General features: G+C 45.8%; 2 protein-coding genes across 2 annotated transcripts; both read left to right on the plus strand.

Annotated features, from left to right (window-relative positions):
* The first annotated feature begins 1,384 nt into the window (after positions 1-1,384).
* On the plus strand, positions 1,385-7,578 carry LOC121601585. Its single transcript, XM_041930401.1, has 3 exons — positions 1,385-1,631; positions 2,702-3,238; positions 6,410-7,578. Exons 1-3 carry the CDS (start codon positions 1,385-1,387, stop codon positions 7,576-7,578), a joined length of 1,953 nt encoding a protein of 650 aa, XP_041786335.1.
* A 5,771-nt stretch (positions 7,579-13,349) lies between these two features.
* Positions 13,350-14,611, plus strand: LOC121601584 (the record flags this gene model as incomplete). Its single annotated transcript, XM_041930400.1, has 1 exon — positions 13,350-14,611. A coding segment is annotated over exon 1 (1,262 nt), but the record flags the coding sequence as incomplete, so codon positions are not given.
* Between the last annotated feature and the right edge of the window lie 4,843 nt (positions 14,612-19,454).

A 19,454-nucleotide genomic window follows, 5' to 3' on the forward strand; every position in this document is an offset into this window, starting at 1 on the left:
CCTTCGAACCGGATAGCCGGAAACCCTGAAATTCCGGTATGTTACGTAGTAAAGTGAAGTAACAGTGAAAAAGTGAAGACATGCCAAACATGGCGGTAAACATTCTTCGAACCAGTGACGACGACATCTGATGAATAACATCCCTTCGTGGTGCGCGTTGACTCGGGCAACGGCACACGGCTGGCCAGCGCAGGTTCATCCACTGGCAGCCGATTCTTCCCTTCGTGGTGCGCGTTGTTTCGGACAACGGCACACGGCTGGCCAGCACAGGTTCATCCACTGGCAGCCGACTCATCCCTTCGTGGTGCGCGTTGATTTGGACAACGGCACACGGTTGGCCAGCGCAGGATCATCCACTGGCAACCGATTCTTCCCTTCGTGGTGCACGTTGATTTGGTCAACGGCACACGGCTGGCCAGCGCAGGATCATCCACTGGCTGCCGACTCATCCCTTCGTGGTGCGCGTTGATTTGGACAACGGCACACGGTTGGCCAGCGCAGGATCATCCACTGGCAACCGATTCTTCCCTTCGTGGTGCGCGTTGATTTGGTCAACGGCACACGGCTGGCCAGCGCAGGTTCATCCACTGGCAGCCGACTCATCCCTTCGTGGTGCGCGTTGATTTGGACAACGGCACACGGTTGGCCAGCGCAGGATCATTCACTGGCAACCGATTCTTCCCTTCGTGGTGCGCGTTGTTTCGGACAACGGCACACGGCTGGCCAGCGCAGGTTCATCCACTGGCAGCCGACTCATCCCTTCGTGGTGCGCGTTGACTCGGGCAACGGCACACGGCTGGCCAGCGCAGGATCATCCACTGGCAGCCGATTCTTCCCTTCGTGGTGCGCGTTGACTCGGACAACGGCACACTGCTCACTCAGCGTGAGATTCATTTCATCATTTGGCACATTTCATTGGAAATCATTGTATCGCAAAAAATCAGCGTCGAATTAAGTAATGCCAACAACTCATTCCACATCGAAGCGTACGGAAAGCCAAGCAATGCAATCAGAAAACGCAACACCTCAGCCTGAGATGCAAGCCTCGCACTCAAAAACACAAGCTGAAGCCATGGAGTCCAAAGCGAAAGCAGTTGTTGAACAATCATTCCATGATGCAGAGTTTTCTACTAACCAACGTGAGCTGAAGATGTTGCGACTGCATCATTCTAGTCAGCAGCGAAAACTCGCAAAGTTGCTGGAAGACGTCACAACAACACCAGTAAATGCAACTACATACAACGTGAAATACAGTTACCTGCAAGATCTAAAAGCAAAACAAACAGAGATCTTTGAGAAAATAGTAGCCCTGGACCCAATAGACCTCGAAAACGACTTTTCTGACGACGAAGCATGTGCTTGTATGTACATGAAGTTAGACACCATGATAGCACACGGAACTCCAATTGCTGCAGCTACTGCAGTGACTTCCGTGGTATCTTCTTCATTACATCATCTGAACATCCCGATGCCAACATTTGATGGAACATATGAACAGTGGCCTAAGTTCAAGGCCATGTTCCTGGATATTGTGAAGGAATCTAGCGCATCGGATGCGGTGAAGTTACATCACCTTAACAAGGCCTTGATTGGAAAGGCTAGTGGCGTGCTGAATGCAAGTCTCATCGCAGGTAACAACTTTGCAAGTGCATGGCAATTGCTGGAGGATCGCTTTGAAAATCCTCGCGTGATCGTGGACAGGCACATCGCGGGATTATTGCAGATGAAACCCGTGGTCAAGGAGTCTGCACGCGGGCTGCGCGAGTTGTTGGAATGTTGTAAAACTCATGTAGATGGTCTATCCTACATGAAGAAAGAAGTTGATGGAACCAGCGAATTAATCATCACCCACATCTTGACTTCATGTTTCGATCCTGAAACAAGGAAGCTGTGGGAGCGGACGATGAACCGAGGAGAGTTTCCGAAGCTGAAGACAACATTGGAGTTTTGTGCAGACAGTGCGAAGTGCTGGATCAGTGTGCCTCTGAGAGAGGCGAAAGAGACGACAAAGGCAAAATGGTGAGCGCCAAGGTGTACACAGCTTCCATTCAAAACTGCAAGCTCTGCAACGATGATCAGCACAACATCGTTCACTGCCCTGAGTTTTTGGCGTTATCAACACGAGAGAGACAGATCAAGGCTCAAGAACTTCGTCTTTGTTACAATTACCTTGGAGCTGGTCACTCTTCACGACGATGCGAATCAAGGAGGACATGCCGTAGATGCAATAAACATCATCACACGTTGCTTCATTTTGAGCAACCTGTTGAAATGCCAAGTTCTGAACATGTAGCAACCGCGTCACATCAAGAAGAAGAGACATCAGGTACAGGGTCATCATCTTCAAGCACCCCATCATTACCTCAGATTGTCTTGAGTGTGCAAGGAGCAGCAAAATCTACCGTCCTGTTATCGACAGTGCTTTTGAACATCGTGGACGATCAAGGAACGAATCATCAAGCTCGTGCACTGCTAGACAGTGGCGCACAATCGAACTTCATTTCTGGACGACTAGTGCAGCTGCTACGATTGCCACGGAAGGTAGTGAACATTCCGTTGTCGGGCATAGGTAGCAGTTCAACCATAAATGTGCGACATTCGGTAAGAGCTACAATACGATCACGTTGTTCCGAAGACGCCTTCACTTTGGATATGTTGGTCTTGGCTACCCCGTCGGCATCTTTACCAACCCAACCGGTAGACATCAGTAGCTGGAACATCCCGGAAGACTACATCTTAGCTGATCCCACCTTTAACCAGCCGGGACGTGTTGACATCATCCTTGGAGCAGAACTGTTTTACGAATTCCTGAAGGAGCGCCGCGTGTCATTTGGTCTGCATCGTCCAATATTGCAAGAATCCAAATTTGGTTGGATAGTCAGTGGCAATGCACTCATCGAACCAGCATCTGATCCAGTAGTGTGTGCAACAGCTTTAATCACGGATAACTTGAGCATGGTGGCAGCAGAGGACAACGCTGAAATGTCCTTGTCACATCATCCAGTTGTCAGCAACGCAGTCATCAGACATCGTAGTGATCTTCAAAGTGGCCTGCGAAACGGAGTAATCGAAATTCAGAATGACGAGTTAAGGGTCGGACGGGCCAAACGAGAAGGAGCATCCGTAGCTGACGTCATCTATCCTAAATCATCAGAGAGAGCAGCTGAGACATCTACAAGTGATTCTACCGCAGTCTGTCTTGGTGGCAGTGACTTTGGTGGCATCATATCAGCAACGGGTATACCAAGAAACCACGATTGGGAACTTTGGGCACGATTGGGAACATCACTATAATTGATACGTAGATCAATTTCGTCGTGCACACGTGTGCCATTTTACATGCATTTTGTCATTATTTCACAGAGTTATTGATCTTTCATATTGAACTAAAGGTACAGACATTTCAAGAATCAGGGTAGATCTAGCAAAGGGCGAGATTATTTTGCTTAAGGACTTGCATGAAATTAAATTGTTCCAATTTAAGGTGGCAGGATGTTTAGGATTGAAATGCGCCAAAATATATGCAATTTGATTTACACCGTAGTTAAGCCATAAAACCAATAGCAGCGCCATCTCAAGGCAATGACACAACTACTCCCCTTTTCACAATAGCGCCATCTACGTAGTTAGTTATGCAAATCATGGGGTCAAAGGGTGGTGTCTTGACTAATAATTAGGAAACATTTGTATGTCCACGGAAAAGAGGGGAAATGAAGCCAGCGTACAAACCCAAAAATGTAAACATCGCTACCGGAACACAGCACGTTGTAATAAGTACCCCAAGAAATACATGCAGAATTTAGTTAACAGCACAGATTTGGAGCTTGAATTTATTTCTACATCTTCATATCACCTTGCTAGCAAATCTTGCATAGAGTCCTTGGCGGGTAGCTCTTGCTTGACACTTGTTAGCGCTCTCCGGTGAATATGGTAACTGTGCTGATTTTTGCTCCCATAGAAAACTCGAGTCGCGAGTTTAACTATCTAGTGTTGGGCGCAATCCTACACAGATGGAAAGGAGGGAATTGAGGAAAAGGAGGGAAAGGAGGGAAAGCAGGGAAAGAAGGAAAGAAGGGAAAGGTGGGAAAGAAGGGAAAGGAAGGAAAGTAGAGAAAGGAGGGAAAGAAAGGAAAGGAAGGAAAGGAGGGTAAGGTAGGAAAGAAGTGAAAGGAGGGAAAGGAGGGAAAGAAGGAAAAGGAGGGAAAGGAGGGAAAGTAAGGAAAGTAAGGAAAGTAAGGAATGGAGGGAAAAGAGGAAAAGGAGAGAAAGGAGGGAAAGGAGGGTGTTTAGGATTTAAATGCGCCAAAATGTAGGCAATTTGTTGTACACGTAAAGTATGCCGTAAAACCAATAGCAGTGCCATCTCGAGGCAATGACACAACTATTCCACACTTCACAGTAGCGCCATCTGCGTGATTAGTTATGTAAAACATGGGTGATGTATTGACTAACAATTAGGAAACATTTGTATGTTCACGGAAAGAGGGGAATTAAGCCAGCGTATAAACCCCAAAATGTAAACATCGCTAACGGAGCACAGCACTTTGTAATAAGTACCCGAAGAAATATATGCAGAATTCAGTTAACAGCACAGATTGTGGAGTCAGAATTATTGTTCTACATCTTCAAATCACCCAGCTGGCAAATCTTTTACAGAGTCCTTGGCGGGTAGCTCTTACTTGACACTTGTCAGCGCTCTCAGGTGTATTGGTATCGTGCTGATTTTTGCTCCCTTTGAAACTCGAATCGCGAGTTTAAGGTAATCTAGTGTAAGGCGCAATCCTACACATTTTGGTCCTTCGAATCGGATGCCGGCCAGGCCGGTAAAGTAAGAGTGAACCAGTGAACTGAGGTGCGTTGTATTGGACAACGGCATACGGCGTGGCCCAGCGAGGAAGACATCCACTGGCGGCCATCTCATCCCTAAAACAACGTTGTATTGGACAACGGCGTACAGCGTGGCCCAACGAGGAGGACATCCACTGTCGGCCAATTCATCCCTGAGAGTGCGTTGTATTGGACAACGGCACAAAGCTTGGCCCAACGAGGAAGACATCCACTGTCAGCCAATTCATCCCTGAGAGTGCGTTGTATTGGACAACGGCACAAAGCTTGGCCCAACGAGGAAGACTTCCACAAACGAGCAACTCCTATCGTCAATTTTGCGGTGTATTAGACATCGCCTTGCCTGTTCATCACGATATCAGTAGGAAAAGCATCTACAATTCATCATGCCGACAACTCGATCCACATCGCAGCGTGTAGAAGATCCTGCATCACAAGAAGAAGCACAGGGTGCACCACAAGCGGTACCACAAGCTGCACCACCCACTGCACTATCAACTGCACCACAAACTGCATCGCTAGCTGCACAAAAATCTGCATCCCAAGCTATCGTTACTGAACAAATGTACCACTATGGGGACGATGAATCTTCCGCCACACAAAGAGAGCTTAAGGCTTCTGCATTTTGTAACGCAAACTCATTCAGCTACTGGAAGAAGTCACAGCAAATCCAATCACGGCATCTACCCATTACGTCAAGTGGCAATATTTGAACGATTTAAAAGCCAAGCAGAATGCAATATTTGAAAAAGAAATTGCCCTAGCTCTCGCTGACATGGAATTCGACTTTGCTGAAGACGAAGCATACTCGAAGATTTGCATTCAATTAGACACATTGATTGTACGTGGGACACCAAGTGCCGCATCTGCTCCGGTGAATCCAGTGGTAATAGCACCGTCGCACCATCTTAACATTCCCATGCCAACGTTCGATGGAACGTACTCCCAGTGGCCTAAATTCAAATCAATGTTTTCGGACATTGTGCAGCAATCTGGTGCATCTGATGCTGTCAAGCTTCATCACCTTTGGTCGGCTTTGGTCGGCAATGCAAGTGGCATCTTAAATGCAAGCATCATCGCCGGTAACAATTTCGTCAGTGCTTGGTAGATACTAGAGGACCGTTACGAAAATCCTCGCGTAATTGTTGACGGACATATTTCGGGATTGCTTCAAATGAAACCCCTCGCCAGAGAATCTGCACGTGGACTGCGTGATTTAATGGAGACGTGTAAAACTCATGTAGACGGACTGTCTTACATGAAAAAGGAGATCGACGGTACCAGCGATTTGATCATGACCCACATCTTGGCATCATGTTTCGATGCAGAAACAAGGAAGCTGTGGGAACGGACAATGACCCGAGGGCAGTTTCCCGAATTGAAGTCTACGCTCGAATTTTTGTGCAGGCAATGTGATGTGCTAGACCAGTGTGCTCCAGGCAAAGGCGAGAAAGGCAAGGTGGCAGGTGCTAAAGCTTAGACATCATCGGTACAAGCCTGTAAACTTTGTCGTGGCAATCAGCATTCCATTTCCTTGTGTCCTGATTTCTCAAGCTCTCCGTAGGTGAGAAACAGGCGAAGGCACAATCACTTCATTTATGCTACAATTGCCTTGGTTCCGGACATTCATCATCCAAGTGCGACTCGAAGAAAAAATGTCGCCACTGCAACAGACGTCATCACACGCTTCTTCATATCGAGCTGAACAACGATATGGCAAGGACAGAAAATGTGCCATCTGCCTCCACGCAGTCGTCCCAAGCCGTTGCAACTACATCACAGCCGACCAGAAGCCAGTTTTCACCTCAGGTTGCCTTGACTGTGAATGGAGAGGCTACCTCCACTGTCCTGTTATCTACAGTGATCATCAACATCATGGACGACCAAGGGATTGAGCATCATGCGCGAGCACTACTGGATAGCGGCTCGCAATCGAACTTCGTGTCTGGTAGATTGGCCCAACTACTGCGGTTGCCAAGGAAACTTGTCAACATTCCTCTATCGGGCATTGGTGGCAGCTCAAACATCAACGTCCAACATGCTGTAGGAGCCACAATTCGATCCCGCTGCTCCGACGATACGTTTTTCGTCAATTTACTGGTTTTGCCCAAACCTACGGCAAATTTACCAACTCGGCCGGTAAACATCAGCAACTGGAACATCCCGGCTGAATACATTTTGGCAGATCCGACGTTTAATCAGCCTGGAAGTGTGGACATCATGCTTGGTGCCGAGATGTTCTACGAGTTGTTGAAGGAGCGTCGTGTATCATTTGGTAAGCATCGTCCGATACTTCAAGAGTCGAAATTCGGCTGGATCGTGAGTGGAACTGCTCTTGTTGAAATATCTGTCGAGCCAATTGTGTGCATGACAGCAATCGACGATCTGATGAAGAAATTCTTTGACATTGAGGAACTGAATGATGAGCCTAACTGGAGTTTGGAAGAACGAGCTTGCGAAGATTTTTATCGTAAAACAACTACTCGCAACGAAAACGAGAAATACATCGTCCGACTACCAAGGAAATCACAAATGTCTGGAAAGCTAGGAGACTCCAAAGTGATTGCTTTGCGGCGGTTTCTGGTTATTGAACGTCGTCTCCAGAGGAAACCAGAAACTCGAAAGGCATACATAGAGTTCATGGACGAGTATCAGCGTATGGGGCATATGTGCAAAGTGCCAGCAGATGAATCAACTGGTGAAACCTTTTACCTTCCACACCACCGGTTTTAAGGTCGATAGTACTAAAACTAAATATCGAGTCGTTTTTGACGCATCAAGCAAGTCCAGTAACGGATTGTCTCTGAATGACACACTGATGGTCGGACCGACCATCCAACAAGATGCAACATCCATTTTGTTACGGTTTCAAACGTATACCATCGCACTGACGGCAGATGTGGCCAAGATGTACCGGCAAGTGTGGATGCATCCAGCAAATCGTGCATTACAACGGATTTTATGGCGCACTTCACCTGACGACCCTTTTCAGGAGTATAAACTAAACACAGTGACATATGCAACAGCATCAGCTCCATTCTTGGCCATACGATCATTGCAACAGACTTGCGAAGACCATGGACAACAGTTTCAAGTAGCTGCAGCGCGTGCATCCGACTTCTACGTAGATGATTTTGTTTCTGGAGCAGATTCTGTGAAGCAAGCTAGGCGCTTACAGAATGAGATAGAACAACTTTACCAAAAGGGAGGATTTCCTCTCCGGAAATGGGCCTCCAACGAACCCTCTGTGCTTGCTGGATTAGATGACAGTAATCTAGCATCAAGCCCGTTCACATCAATAGACAGCGAAGGGCCCCTGTCAACGTTGGACGTAGTGTGGAGACCTTCAACAGATGAACTTCAATTCAAAGTTGGTGAAATAGAACCGAAAGGATTATTCACCAAACGAAAGGTGGCTTCATGTATAGCTCGCATATACGACCCGCTTGGCATCATTGATCCTGTAAAGGCCGTTGCGAAGCAACTATTACAACAAATATGGAGTCTCAAGAAGGATGACTCCCAACTGTGAGGATGGGATGATGAGCTCCCACTGTCATTACAACAACAGTGGATACAGTTCCAGTCCCAGCTAATCCATCTCAAACATTTGACGATTCCGAGGGTAGCGGTGGCAGCAGATTCTATTGAAGTTCAGCTTCACTTTTTTTGCGATGCCTCGGAACAAGGCTACGGTGCGTGTTGCTATCTAAGGAGCATCAACGAAGCTGGCGACATCAACATTCAGCTATTTGCATCAAAAACAAAGGTTGCTCCACTGAAGGTGAAACATTCCATAGCCCGCTTAGAGTTATGCGCTGCTCAGCTGTCTGGACAACTTTATGAACGAGTAAAAAGGGCAGTAGCATACACGTATCCTGCTGTGTTCTGGACCGACTCAATGACCGTGATACATTGGCTTCGATCTCCTCCCAGCCGATGGAAGCCATTTGTTGGAAATCGAGTGTTTCAAATACAACAGATGACTCAGGGCAGCAGTTGGCGACATATTTCTGGAGTGGAAAATCCTGCAGATCTGGCTTCAAGAGGATGTTCCTGCATCGATCTTCTCAACAGTTCTTTATGGTGGCATGGTCCAAGTTGGATGCGTTCACCGCAACATGAATGGCCACTTACACCACTATCATATGACAGTCAGGATGCCAATGAAGAACAGCGAGCGTTACTATTAGCGTATCCAGTAGTGGATGTGACACCACATAGAATATTTTCGCTTTATTCATCGTATTCAAAACTTCGACGGATAATGGCAAACTGGATCCAGTTTTTCAATCGGCGACACAATTGACGCAGTTATGATAGAATTGGTCTAACCACTGCAGATCTGAGAGATGCAGAGGATCAGCTGTGTCGACTCGCTCAACACGAATGCTTTAAGTCAGAACTTAAGGCACTTCAACGTAACCAACCCGTTGCTGCATCATCCAAATTGAAATGGTTCAACCCTCAACTAGGAGCAGATGAACTCATCAGGATTGGAGGACGACTGGTAAATGCATCTCTCATTATGGACGCTAAACATCCAGTTGTAGTTCCTGGTAACCATCCATTGGCTAGTATGATAATAAAACATTATCACTTGACACAATTGCATGCTCCACCGCAATTAATGTTAAGTATCAGCCGGCAACGATTCTGGATCATCAATGGGCGTAATTTGGCACGAAAAATTCATCACGAGTGTTATACGTGCTTCCGTGCTCGGCCGCCCCCAACAAATACTCTCATGGGAGATCTGCTATCCGGCAGAGTAAATGCTGCAAGACCGTTTTTGATAAGCGGTGTCGACTATTGCGGACCTCTTTTGGTGAAAGGTACCCACCGCCGGGCAGTCCCCACAAAGGCGTATACAGCGATCTTCGTGTGTTTCATCACCCGTGCAGTACACATTGAACTGGTATTCAACTTGACGACTGAAGCCTTCCTCTCTGCACTACGTCGTTTTGTGGCCCGCCGGGGACTACCTTCGGAGATCCATTCAGACAACACCACCAACTTTAAGGGCGCTAATAATCATCTCAACGAAGTGTACACAATGTTGCATTCCGAGCAACGCTTGCCACCCATCACTTCTTGGACACTGGAGCATGGAATTACTTGGAAATTCATCCCTCCTCGAGCCCCACATTTCGGCGGATTGTGGGAGGCAGCAGTAAAATCGATGAAGACGCATCTGGTACGGGTCCTCGGGGCATCAACTCTTTCGTTTGAGGACATGACAACGGTTTTAGCAGAAATTGAATGTTGTCTTAACTCCCGCCCTATCACTGCTCTTACCGATGATCCCTCGGATGTAAATGCGCTGACATCAGGCCATTTTTTGATCGGTACACTCATGAAGGATGTTCCAGACATCATCTCAACAAACATTCCAGAGAACCGTCTCAACCATTGGCGGCAAGTGCAACAACTCAAGCGGCGGTTTTGGGATCGTTGGCACAACGAGTATCTCCATTCATTACAAAGTAGATCAAAATGGTTCAAGGGCACTGAGCAGAACTTCGAAATAGGAACGTTAGTGTTGATTAGAGAAGAAAATACTCCACCTTGTAGATGGCCATTGGCACGAATTATTAAATTATATACAGGAAAGGATGGTCATTCAAGAGTAGCTACATTGATTAACAGTAAGGGTACAACAATAATAAGACCAATAGTTAAATTATGCGTGTTGCCCAACCCAAGTTAAATTGATTCCAATTTAAGGTGGCAGAATTTTTATGATTTAGATGCGCCAAAATGTAGGCAATTTGTTGTACACGTGAAGTAAGCCGTAAAACCAATAGCAGTGCTATCTCGAGGCAATGACACAACTATTCCACACTTCACAGTAGCGCCATCTGCGTGATTAGTTATGTAAAACATGGGTGATGTATTGACTAACAATTAGGAAACATTTGTATGTTCACGGAAAGAGGGGAAATTAAGCCAGCGTATAAACCCCAAAATGTAAACATCGCTAACGGAGCACAGCACTTTGTAATAAGTACCCGAAGAAATATATGCAGAATTCAGTTAACAACACAGATTGTGGAGTCAGAATTTATTGTTCTACATCTTCAAATCACCCAGCTGGCAAATCTTTTACAGAGTCCTTGGCGGGTAGCTCTTACTTGACACTTGTCAGCGCTCTCAGGTGTATTTGGTATCGTGCTGATTTTTGCTCCCTTTGAAACTCGAATCGCGAGTTTAAGGTAATCTAGTGTAAGGCGCAATCCTACACAGAGGGAAAGGAGAGAAAGGGGGGATTGGTGGGAAAGGAGAGAAAGGAGGGAAAGGAGGGAAAGGAAGGAAAGGTTGGGAAGGAGGAAAAGAAGGGAAAGGAGGGAAAGAAGAGATAAGAGGGAATTTTACTACTTTCCGATCCGTTGGTAGATGCGTCCTCTCTGGACCCAACGGTCAAAAGCCGAAGATTTTATATTGACCTTTCGCTTTCTCTATCTGTCTCTCGCTCTAATTTGAGTGATTTTTCCTTCGTGAGTACCCACGAGCTCCGTCGTGTGTTTGTTGTTTTTGGAAGTTGAAATTAAAACCCCCTCGTGTGCCGCCAAAATCAGCGAAGAACGAAATCGAGTGCTCTTACTTGACACTTGTCAGAGCTCTCAGGTGTATTTGGTATCGTGCTGATTTTTGCTCCCTTTGAAACTCGAATCGCGAGTTTAAGGTAATCTAGTGTAAGGCGCAATCCTACACATTTTGGTCCTTCGAATCGGATGCCGGCCAGGCCGGTAAAGTAAGAGTGAACCAGTGAACTGAGGTGCGTTGTATTAGACAACGGCATACGGCGTGGCCCAGCGAGGAAGACATCCACTTGCGGCCATCTCATCCCTTAAACTGCGTTGTATTGGTCAACGGCATACGGCGTGGCCCAGCGAGGAAGACATCCACTGGCGGCCATCTCATCCCTAAAACAACGTTGTATTGGACAACGGCGTACAGCGTGGCCCAACGAGGAGGACATCCACTGTCGGCCAATTCATCCCTGAGAGTGCGTTGTATTGGACAACGGCACAAAGCTTGGCCCAACGAGGAAGACATCCACTGTCAGCCAATTCATCCCTGAGAGTGCGTTGTATTGGACAACGGCACAAAGCTTGGCCCAACGAGGAAGACTTCCACAAACGAGCAACTCCTATCGTCAATTTTGCGGTGTATTAGACATCGCCTTGCCTGTTCATCACGATATCAGTAGGAAAAGCATCTACAATTCATCATGCCGACAACTCGATCCACATCGCAGCGTGTAGAAGATCCTGCATCACAAGAAGAAGCACAGGGTGCACCACAAGCGGTACCACAAGCTGCACCACCCACTGCACTATCAACTGCACCACAAACTGCATCGCTAGCTGCACAAAAATCTGCATCCCAAGCTATCGTTACTGAACAAATGTACCACTATGGGGACGATGAATCTTCCGCCACACAAAGAGAGCTTAAGGCTTCTGCATTTTGTAACGCAAACTCATTCAGCTACTGGAAGAAGTCACAGCAAATCCAATCACGGCATCTACCCATTACGTCAAGTGGCAATATTTGAACGATTTAAAAGCCAAGCAGAATGCAATATTTGAAAAAGAAATTGCCCTAGCTCTCGCTGACATGGAATTCGACTTTGCTGAAGACGAAGCATACTCGAAGATTTGCATTCAATTAGACACATTGATTGTACGTGGGACACCAAGTGCCGCATCTGCTCCGGTGAATCCAGTGGTAATAGCACCGTCGCACCATCTTAACATTCCCATGCCAACGTTCGATGGAACGTACTCCCAGTGGCCTAAATTCAAATCAATGTTTTCGGACATTGTGCAGCAATCTGGTGCATCTGATGCTGTCAAGCTTCATCACCTTTGGTCGGCTTTGGTCGGCAATGCAAGTGGCATCTTAAATGCAAGCATCATCGCCGGTAACAATTTCGTCAGTGCTTGGTAGATACTAGAGGACCGTTACGAAAATCCTCGCGTAATTGTTGACGGACATATTTCGGGATTGCTTCAAATGAAACCCCTCGCCAGAGAATCTGCACGTGGACTGCGTGATTTAATGGAGACGTGTAAAACTCATGTAGACGGACTGTCTTACATGAAAAAGGAGATCGACGGTACCAGCGATTTGATCATGACCCACATCTTGGCATCATGTTTCGATGCAGAAACAAGGAAGCTGTGGGAACGGACAATGACCCGAGGGCAGTTTCCCGAATTGAAGTCTACGCTCGAATTTTTGTGCAGGCAATGTGATGTGCTAGACCAGTGTGCTCCAGGCAAAGGCGAGAAAGGCAAGGTGGCAGGTGCTAAAGCTTAGACATCATCGGTACAAGCCTGTAAACTTTGTCGTGGCAATCAGCATTCCATTTCCTTGTGTCCTGATTTTCTCAAGCTCTCCGTAGGTGAGAAACAGGCGAAGGCACAATCACTTCATTTATGCTACAATTGCCTTGGTTCCGGACATTCATCATCCAAGTGCGACTCGAAGAAAAAATGTCGCCACTGCAACAGACGTCATCACACGCTTCTTCATATCGAGCTGAACAACGATATGGCAAGGACAGAAATGTGCCATCTGCCTCCACGCAGTCGTCCCAAGCCGTTGCAACTACATCACAGCCGACCAGAAGCCAGTTTTCACCTCAGGTTGCCTTGACTGTGAATGGAGAGGCTACCTCCACTGTCCTGTTATCTACAGTGATCATCAACATCATGGACGACCAAGGGATTGAGCATCATGCGCGAGCACTACTGGATAGCGGCTCGCAATCGAACTTCGTGTCTGGTAGATTGGCCCAACTACTGCGGTTGCCAAGGAAACTTGTCAACATTCCTCTATCGGGCATTGGTGGCAGCTCAAACATCAACGTCCAACATGCTGTAGGAGCCACAATTCGATCCCGCTGCTCCGACGATACGTTTTTCGTCAATTTACTGGTTTTGCCCAAACCTACGGCAAATTTACCAACTCGGCCGGTAAACATCAGCAACTGGAACATCCCGGCTGAATACATTTTGGCAGATCCGACGTTTAATCAGCCTGGAAGTGTGGACATCATGCTTGGTGCCGAGATGTTCTACGAGTTGTTGAAGGAGCGTCGTGTATCATTTGGTAAGCATCGTCCGATACTTCAAGAGTCGAAATTCGGCTGGATCGTGAGTGGAACTGCTCTTGTTGAAATATCTGTCGAGCCAATTGTGTGCATGACAGCAATCGACGATCTGATGAAGAAATTCTTTGACATTGAGGAACTGAATGATGAGCCTAACTGGAGTTTGGAAGAACGAGCTTGCGAAGATTTTTATCGTAAAACAACTACTCGCAACGAAAACGAGAAATACATCGTCCGACTACCAAGGAAATCACAAATGTCTGGAAAGCTAGGAGACTCCAAAGTGATTGCTTTGCGGCGGTTTCTGGTTATTGAACGTCGTCTCCAGAGGAAACCAGAAACTCGAAAGGCATACATAGAGTTCATGGACGAGTATCAGCGTATGGGGCATATGTGCAAAGTGCCAGCAGATGAATCAACTGGTGAAACCTTTTACCTTCCACACCACCCGGTTTTTAAGGTCGATAGTACTAAAACTAAATATCGAGTCGTTTTTGACGCATCAAGCAAGTCCAGTAACGGATTGTCTCTGAATGACACACTGATGGTCGGACCGACCATCCAACAAGATGCAACATCCATTTTGTTACGGTTTCAAACGTATACCATCGCACTGACGGCAGATGTGGCCAAGATGTACCGGCAAGTGTGGATGCATCCAGCAAATCGTGCATTACAACGGATTTTATGGCGCACTTCACCTGACGACCCTTTTCAGGAGTATAAACTAAACACAGTGACATATGCAACAGCATCAGCTCCATTCTTGGCCATACGATCATTGCAACAGACTTGCGAAGACCATGGACAACAGTTTCAAGTAGCTGCAGCGCGTGCATCCGACTTCTACGTAGATGATTTTGTTTCTGGAGCAGATTCTGTGAAGCAAGCTAGGCGCTTACAGAATGAGATAGAACAACTTTACCAAAAGGGAGGATTTCCTCTCCGGAAATGGGCCTCCAACGAACCCTCTGTGCTTGCTGGATTAGATGACAGTAATCTAGCATCAAGCCCGTTCACATCAATAGACAGCGAAGGGCCCCTGTCAACGTTGGACGTAGTGTGGAGACCTTCAACAGATGAACTTCAATTCAAAGTTGGTGAAATAGAACCGAAAGGATTATTCACCAAACGAAAGGTGGCTTCATGTATAGCTCGCATATACGACCCGCTTGGCATCATTGATCCTGTAAAGGCCGTTGCGAAGCAACTATTACAACAAATATGGAGTCTCAAGAAGGATGACTCCCAACTGTGAGGATGGGATGATGAGCTCCCACTGTCATTACAACAACAGTGGATACAGTTCCAGTCCCAGCTAATCCATCTCAAACATTTGACGATTCCGAGGGTAGCGGTGGCAGCAGATTCTATTGAAGTTCAGCTTCACTTTTTTTGCGATGCCTCGGAACAAGGCTACGGTGCGTGTTGCTATCTAAGGAGCACCAACGAAGCTGGCGACATCAACATTCAGCTATTTGCATCAAAAACAAAGGTTGCTCCACTGAAGGTGAAACATTCCATAGCCCGCTTAGAGTTATGCGCTGCTCAGCTGTCTGGACAACTTTATGAACGAGTAAAAAGGGCAGTAGCATACACGTATCCTGCTGTGTTCTGGACCGACTCAATGACCGTGATACATTGGCTTCGATCTCCTCCCAGCCGATGGAAGCCATTTGTTGGAAATCGAGTGTTTCAAATACAACAGATGACTCAGGGCAGCAGTTGGCGACATATTTCTGGAGTGGAAAATCCTGCAGATCTGGCTTCAAGAGGATGTTCCTGCATCGATCTTCTCAACAGTTCTTTATGGTGGCATGGTCCAAGTTGGATGCGTTCACCGCAACATGAATGGCCACTTACACCACTATCATATGACAGTCAGGATGCCAATGAAGAACAGCGAGCGTTACTATTAGCGTATCCAGTAGTGGATGTGACACCACATAGAATATTTTCGCTTTATTCATCGTATTCAAAACTTCGACGGATAATGGCAAACTGGATCCAGTTTTTCAATCGGCGACACAATTGACGCAGTTATGATAGAATTGGTCTAACCACTGCAGATCTGAGAGATGCAGAGGATCAGCTGTGTCGACTCGCTCAACACGAATGCTTTAAGTCAGAACTTAAGGCACTTCAACGTAACCAACCCGTTGCTGCATCATCCAAATTGAAATGGTTCAACCCTCAACTAGGAGCAGATGGACTCATCAGGATTGGAGGACGACTGGTAAATGCATCTCTCATTATGGACGCTAAACATCCAGTTGTAGTTCCTGGTAACCATCCATTGGCTAGTATGATAATAAAACATTATCACTTGACACAATTGCATGCTCCACCGCAATTAATGTTAAGTATTAGCCGGCAACGATTCTGGATCATCAATGGGCGTAATTTGGCACGAAAAATTCATCACGAGTGTTATACGTGCTTCCGTGCTCGGCCGCCCCCAACAAATACTCTCATGGGAGATCTGCTATCCGGCAGAGTAAATGCTGCAAGACCGTTTTTGATAAGCGGTGTCGACTATTGCGGACCTCTTTTGGTGAAAGGTACCCACCGCCGGGCAGTCCCCACAAAGGCGTATACAGCGATCTTCGTGTGTTTCATCACCCGTGCAGTACACATTGAACTGGTATTCAACTTGACGACTGAAGCCTTCCTCTCTGCACTACGTCGTTTTGTGGCCCGCCGGGGACTACCTTCGGAGATCCATTCAGACAACACCACCAACTTTAAGGGCGCTAATAATCATCTCAACGAAGTGTACACAATGTTGCATTCCGAGCAACGCTTGCCACCCATCACTTCTTGGACACTGGAGCATGGAATTACTTGGAAATTCATCCCTCCTCGAGCCCCACATTTCGGCGGATTGTGGGAGGCAGCAGTAAAATCGATGAAGACGCATCTGGTACGGGTCCTCGGGGCATCAACTCTTTCGTTTGAGGACATGACAACGGTTTTAGCAGAAATTGAATGTTGTCTTAACTCCCGCCCTATCACTGCTCTTACCGATGATCCCTCGGATGTAAATGCGCTGACATCAGGCCATTTTTTGATCGGTACACTCATGAAGGATGTTCCAGACATCATCTCAACAAACATTCCAGAGAACCGTCTCAACCATTGGCGGCAAGTGCAACAACTCAAGCGGCGGTTTTGGGATCGTTGGCACAACGAGTATCTCCATTCATTACAAAGTAGATCAAAATGGTTCAAGGGCACTGAGCAGAACTTCGAAATAGGAACGTTAGTGTTGATTAGAGAAGAAAATACTCCACCTTGTAGATGGCCATTGGCACGAATTATTAAATTATATACAGGAAAGGATGGTCATTCAAGAGTAGCTACATTGATTAACAGTAAGGGTACAACAATAATAAGACCAATAGTTAAATTATGCGTGTTGCCCAACCCAAGTTAAATTGATTACAATTTAAGGTGGCAGAATTTTTATGATTTAGATGCGCCAAAATGTAGGCAATTTGTTGTATACGTGAAGTAAGCCGTAAAACCAATAGCAGTGCTATCTCGAGGCAATGACACAACTATTCCACACTTCACAGTAGCGCCATCTGCGTGATTAGTTATGTAAAACATGGGTGATGTATTGACTAACAATTAGGAAACATTTGTATGTTCACGGAAAGAGGGGAAATTAAGCCAGCGTATAAACCCAAAATGTAAACATCGCTAACGGAGCACAGCACTTTGTAATAAGTACCCGAAGAAATATATGCAGAATTCAGTTAACAGCACAGATTGTGGAGTCAGAATTTATTGTTCTACATCTTCAAATCACCCAGCTGGCAAATCTTTTACAGAGTCCTTGGCGGGTAGCTCTTACTTGACACTTGTCAGCGCTCTCAGGTGTATTTGGTATCGTGCTGATTTTTGCTCCCTTTGAAACTCGAATCGCGAGTTTAAGGTAATCTAGTGTAGGGCGCAATCCTACACAGAGGGAAAGGAGAGAAAGGGGGGATTGGTGGGAAAGGAGAGAAAGGAGGGAAAGGAGGGAAAGGAAGGAAAGGTTGGGAAGGAGGAAAAGAAGGGAAAGGAGGGAAAGAAGAGATAAGAGGGAATTTTACTACTTTCCGATCCGTTGGTAGATGCGTCCTCTCTGGACCCAACGGTCAAAAGCCGAAGATTTTATATTGACCTTTCGCTTTCTCTATCTGTCTCTCGCTCTAATTTGAGTGATTTTTCCTTCGTGAGTACCCACGAGCTCCGTCGTGTGTTTGTTGTTTTTGGACGTTGAAATTAAAACCCCCTCGTGTGCCGCCAAAATCAGCGAAGAACGAAATCGAGTGGCTTAAGTGAAAGAACGAACATAAGTCTGATCTATCTTTGGTTTAATTATTAAAGTCCCTGTATTGTTTTTTACTTGATTATCTATTTTTGAGATATTGGGAAGTTTGGTATTTCTTGGAGTTTCCATCCTTCCACTATTTGTCCTTTTTCTTTTACGAGTTAGAGTTGTCCACTCTGTTGTACCTATTGAATCAGTGTGTTCAGTATCCTGCGAATTAAGGGAAGTTGCATCAAATTTTTCTACCAAGTTTTTTTGTGGCATATTGCATGCAACTTTTGCATTTATTTTTTTCTCAATGCTAGAGATGCCGATGTTAACCGCATCAGTAACACTACTGGCCAATTTCGTTTCAAGAGCATCAATCGAAGTTTTCAGCATATTGGTAATACCAATACTAACAACTTCACACACACTCTTTTTAATTTTCTCCTCGATAGCAACAATTGACAATTTAATATTTTCTAACATCGCTTTGATTTCTAGCATTTCGTCCGATTTTGATACACCTTAGCCTTCTTGTTCCAAACAATCATCGCACCAATACTTCACGTTCACTATGTCGTTAATCATCTTAGCCGCTGGCTTAGTAAGCCTTGTGCAAGCTCGATGAAATTGACCATGTCATATACCCATACAAGTAATCGGGTCGTCACTAATCAACACCGGTCTTATACATTTCTTGCTACTCATGACGAGTGTTTACAAACACTCATCAGCACACTGAGTGTATTAGTAATGATCGATGCCCGTTTGCTTACAACTAATACTAATACACGTTATATGCTATTTCAGGAGATCCTCCTTCGTTCGTACAGTTCACTAACACATTGGAACTGTTTACAGCTACTGAAACAACACAAAATAAATAAATTAAAATCAAGGGTATTTTAATCGTCTCTCGATACAACTTCACTACACATCAAAGTGCTGTTATTCAGCCGTCATGTGTAACAAAAATTTCCACAATATTTACACCCTTTCACCACTTTAAACACTTCAACAGGAAGAGCAACACAAACTACACCTCACTCATCATCACACCGATGGGAAAGCGACATGCACAACATTTACTGATCAGGAGAATTTATATTTATTATATTTTTAAGTATTAGGATGAAATGAACTAGCAAGCTAACTATGTAATGAAATAACAAGTGAATA

This window comes from Anopheles merus, unplaced genomic scaffold (genome assembly GCF_017562075.2).
Source record: "Anopheles merus strain MAF unplaced genomic scaffold, AmerM5.1 LNR4000120, whole genome shotgun sequence".
NCBI lineage: Eukaryota > Metazoa > Arthropoda > Insecta > Diptera > Culicidae > Anopheles > Anopheles merus.

Excerpts from the sequence above, each read along its gene's own strand:
- LOC121601585 (XM_041930401.1), top strand. The coding sequence starts at position 1,385 with ATGATAGCACACGGAACTCCAATTGCTGCAGCTACTGCAGTGACTTCC. Across the intron at positions 1,632-2,701 it reads GAATGCAAGTCTCATCGCAG|ACATCAGTAGCTGGAACATC; the intron begins GTAACAACTTTG and ends CCCAACCGGTAG. Across the intron at positions 3,239-6,409 it reads TGGCATCATATCAGCAACGG|GTGAGAAACAGGCGAAGGCA; the intron begins GTATACCAAGAA and ends AGCTCTCCGTAG.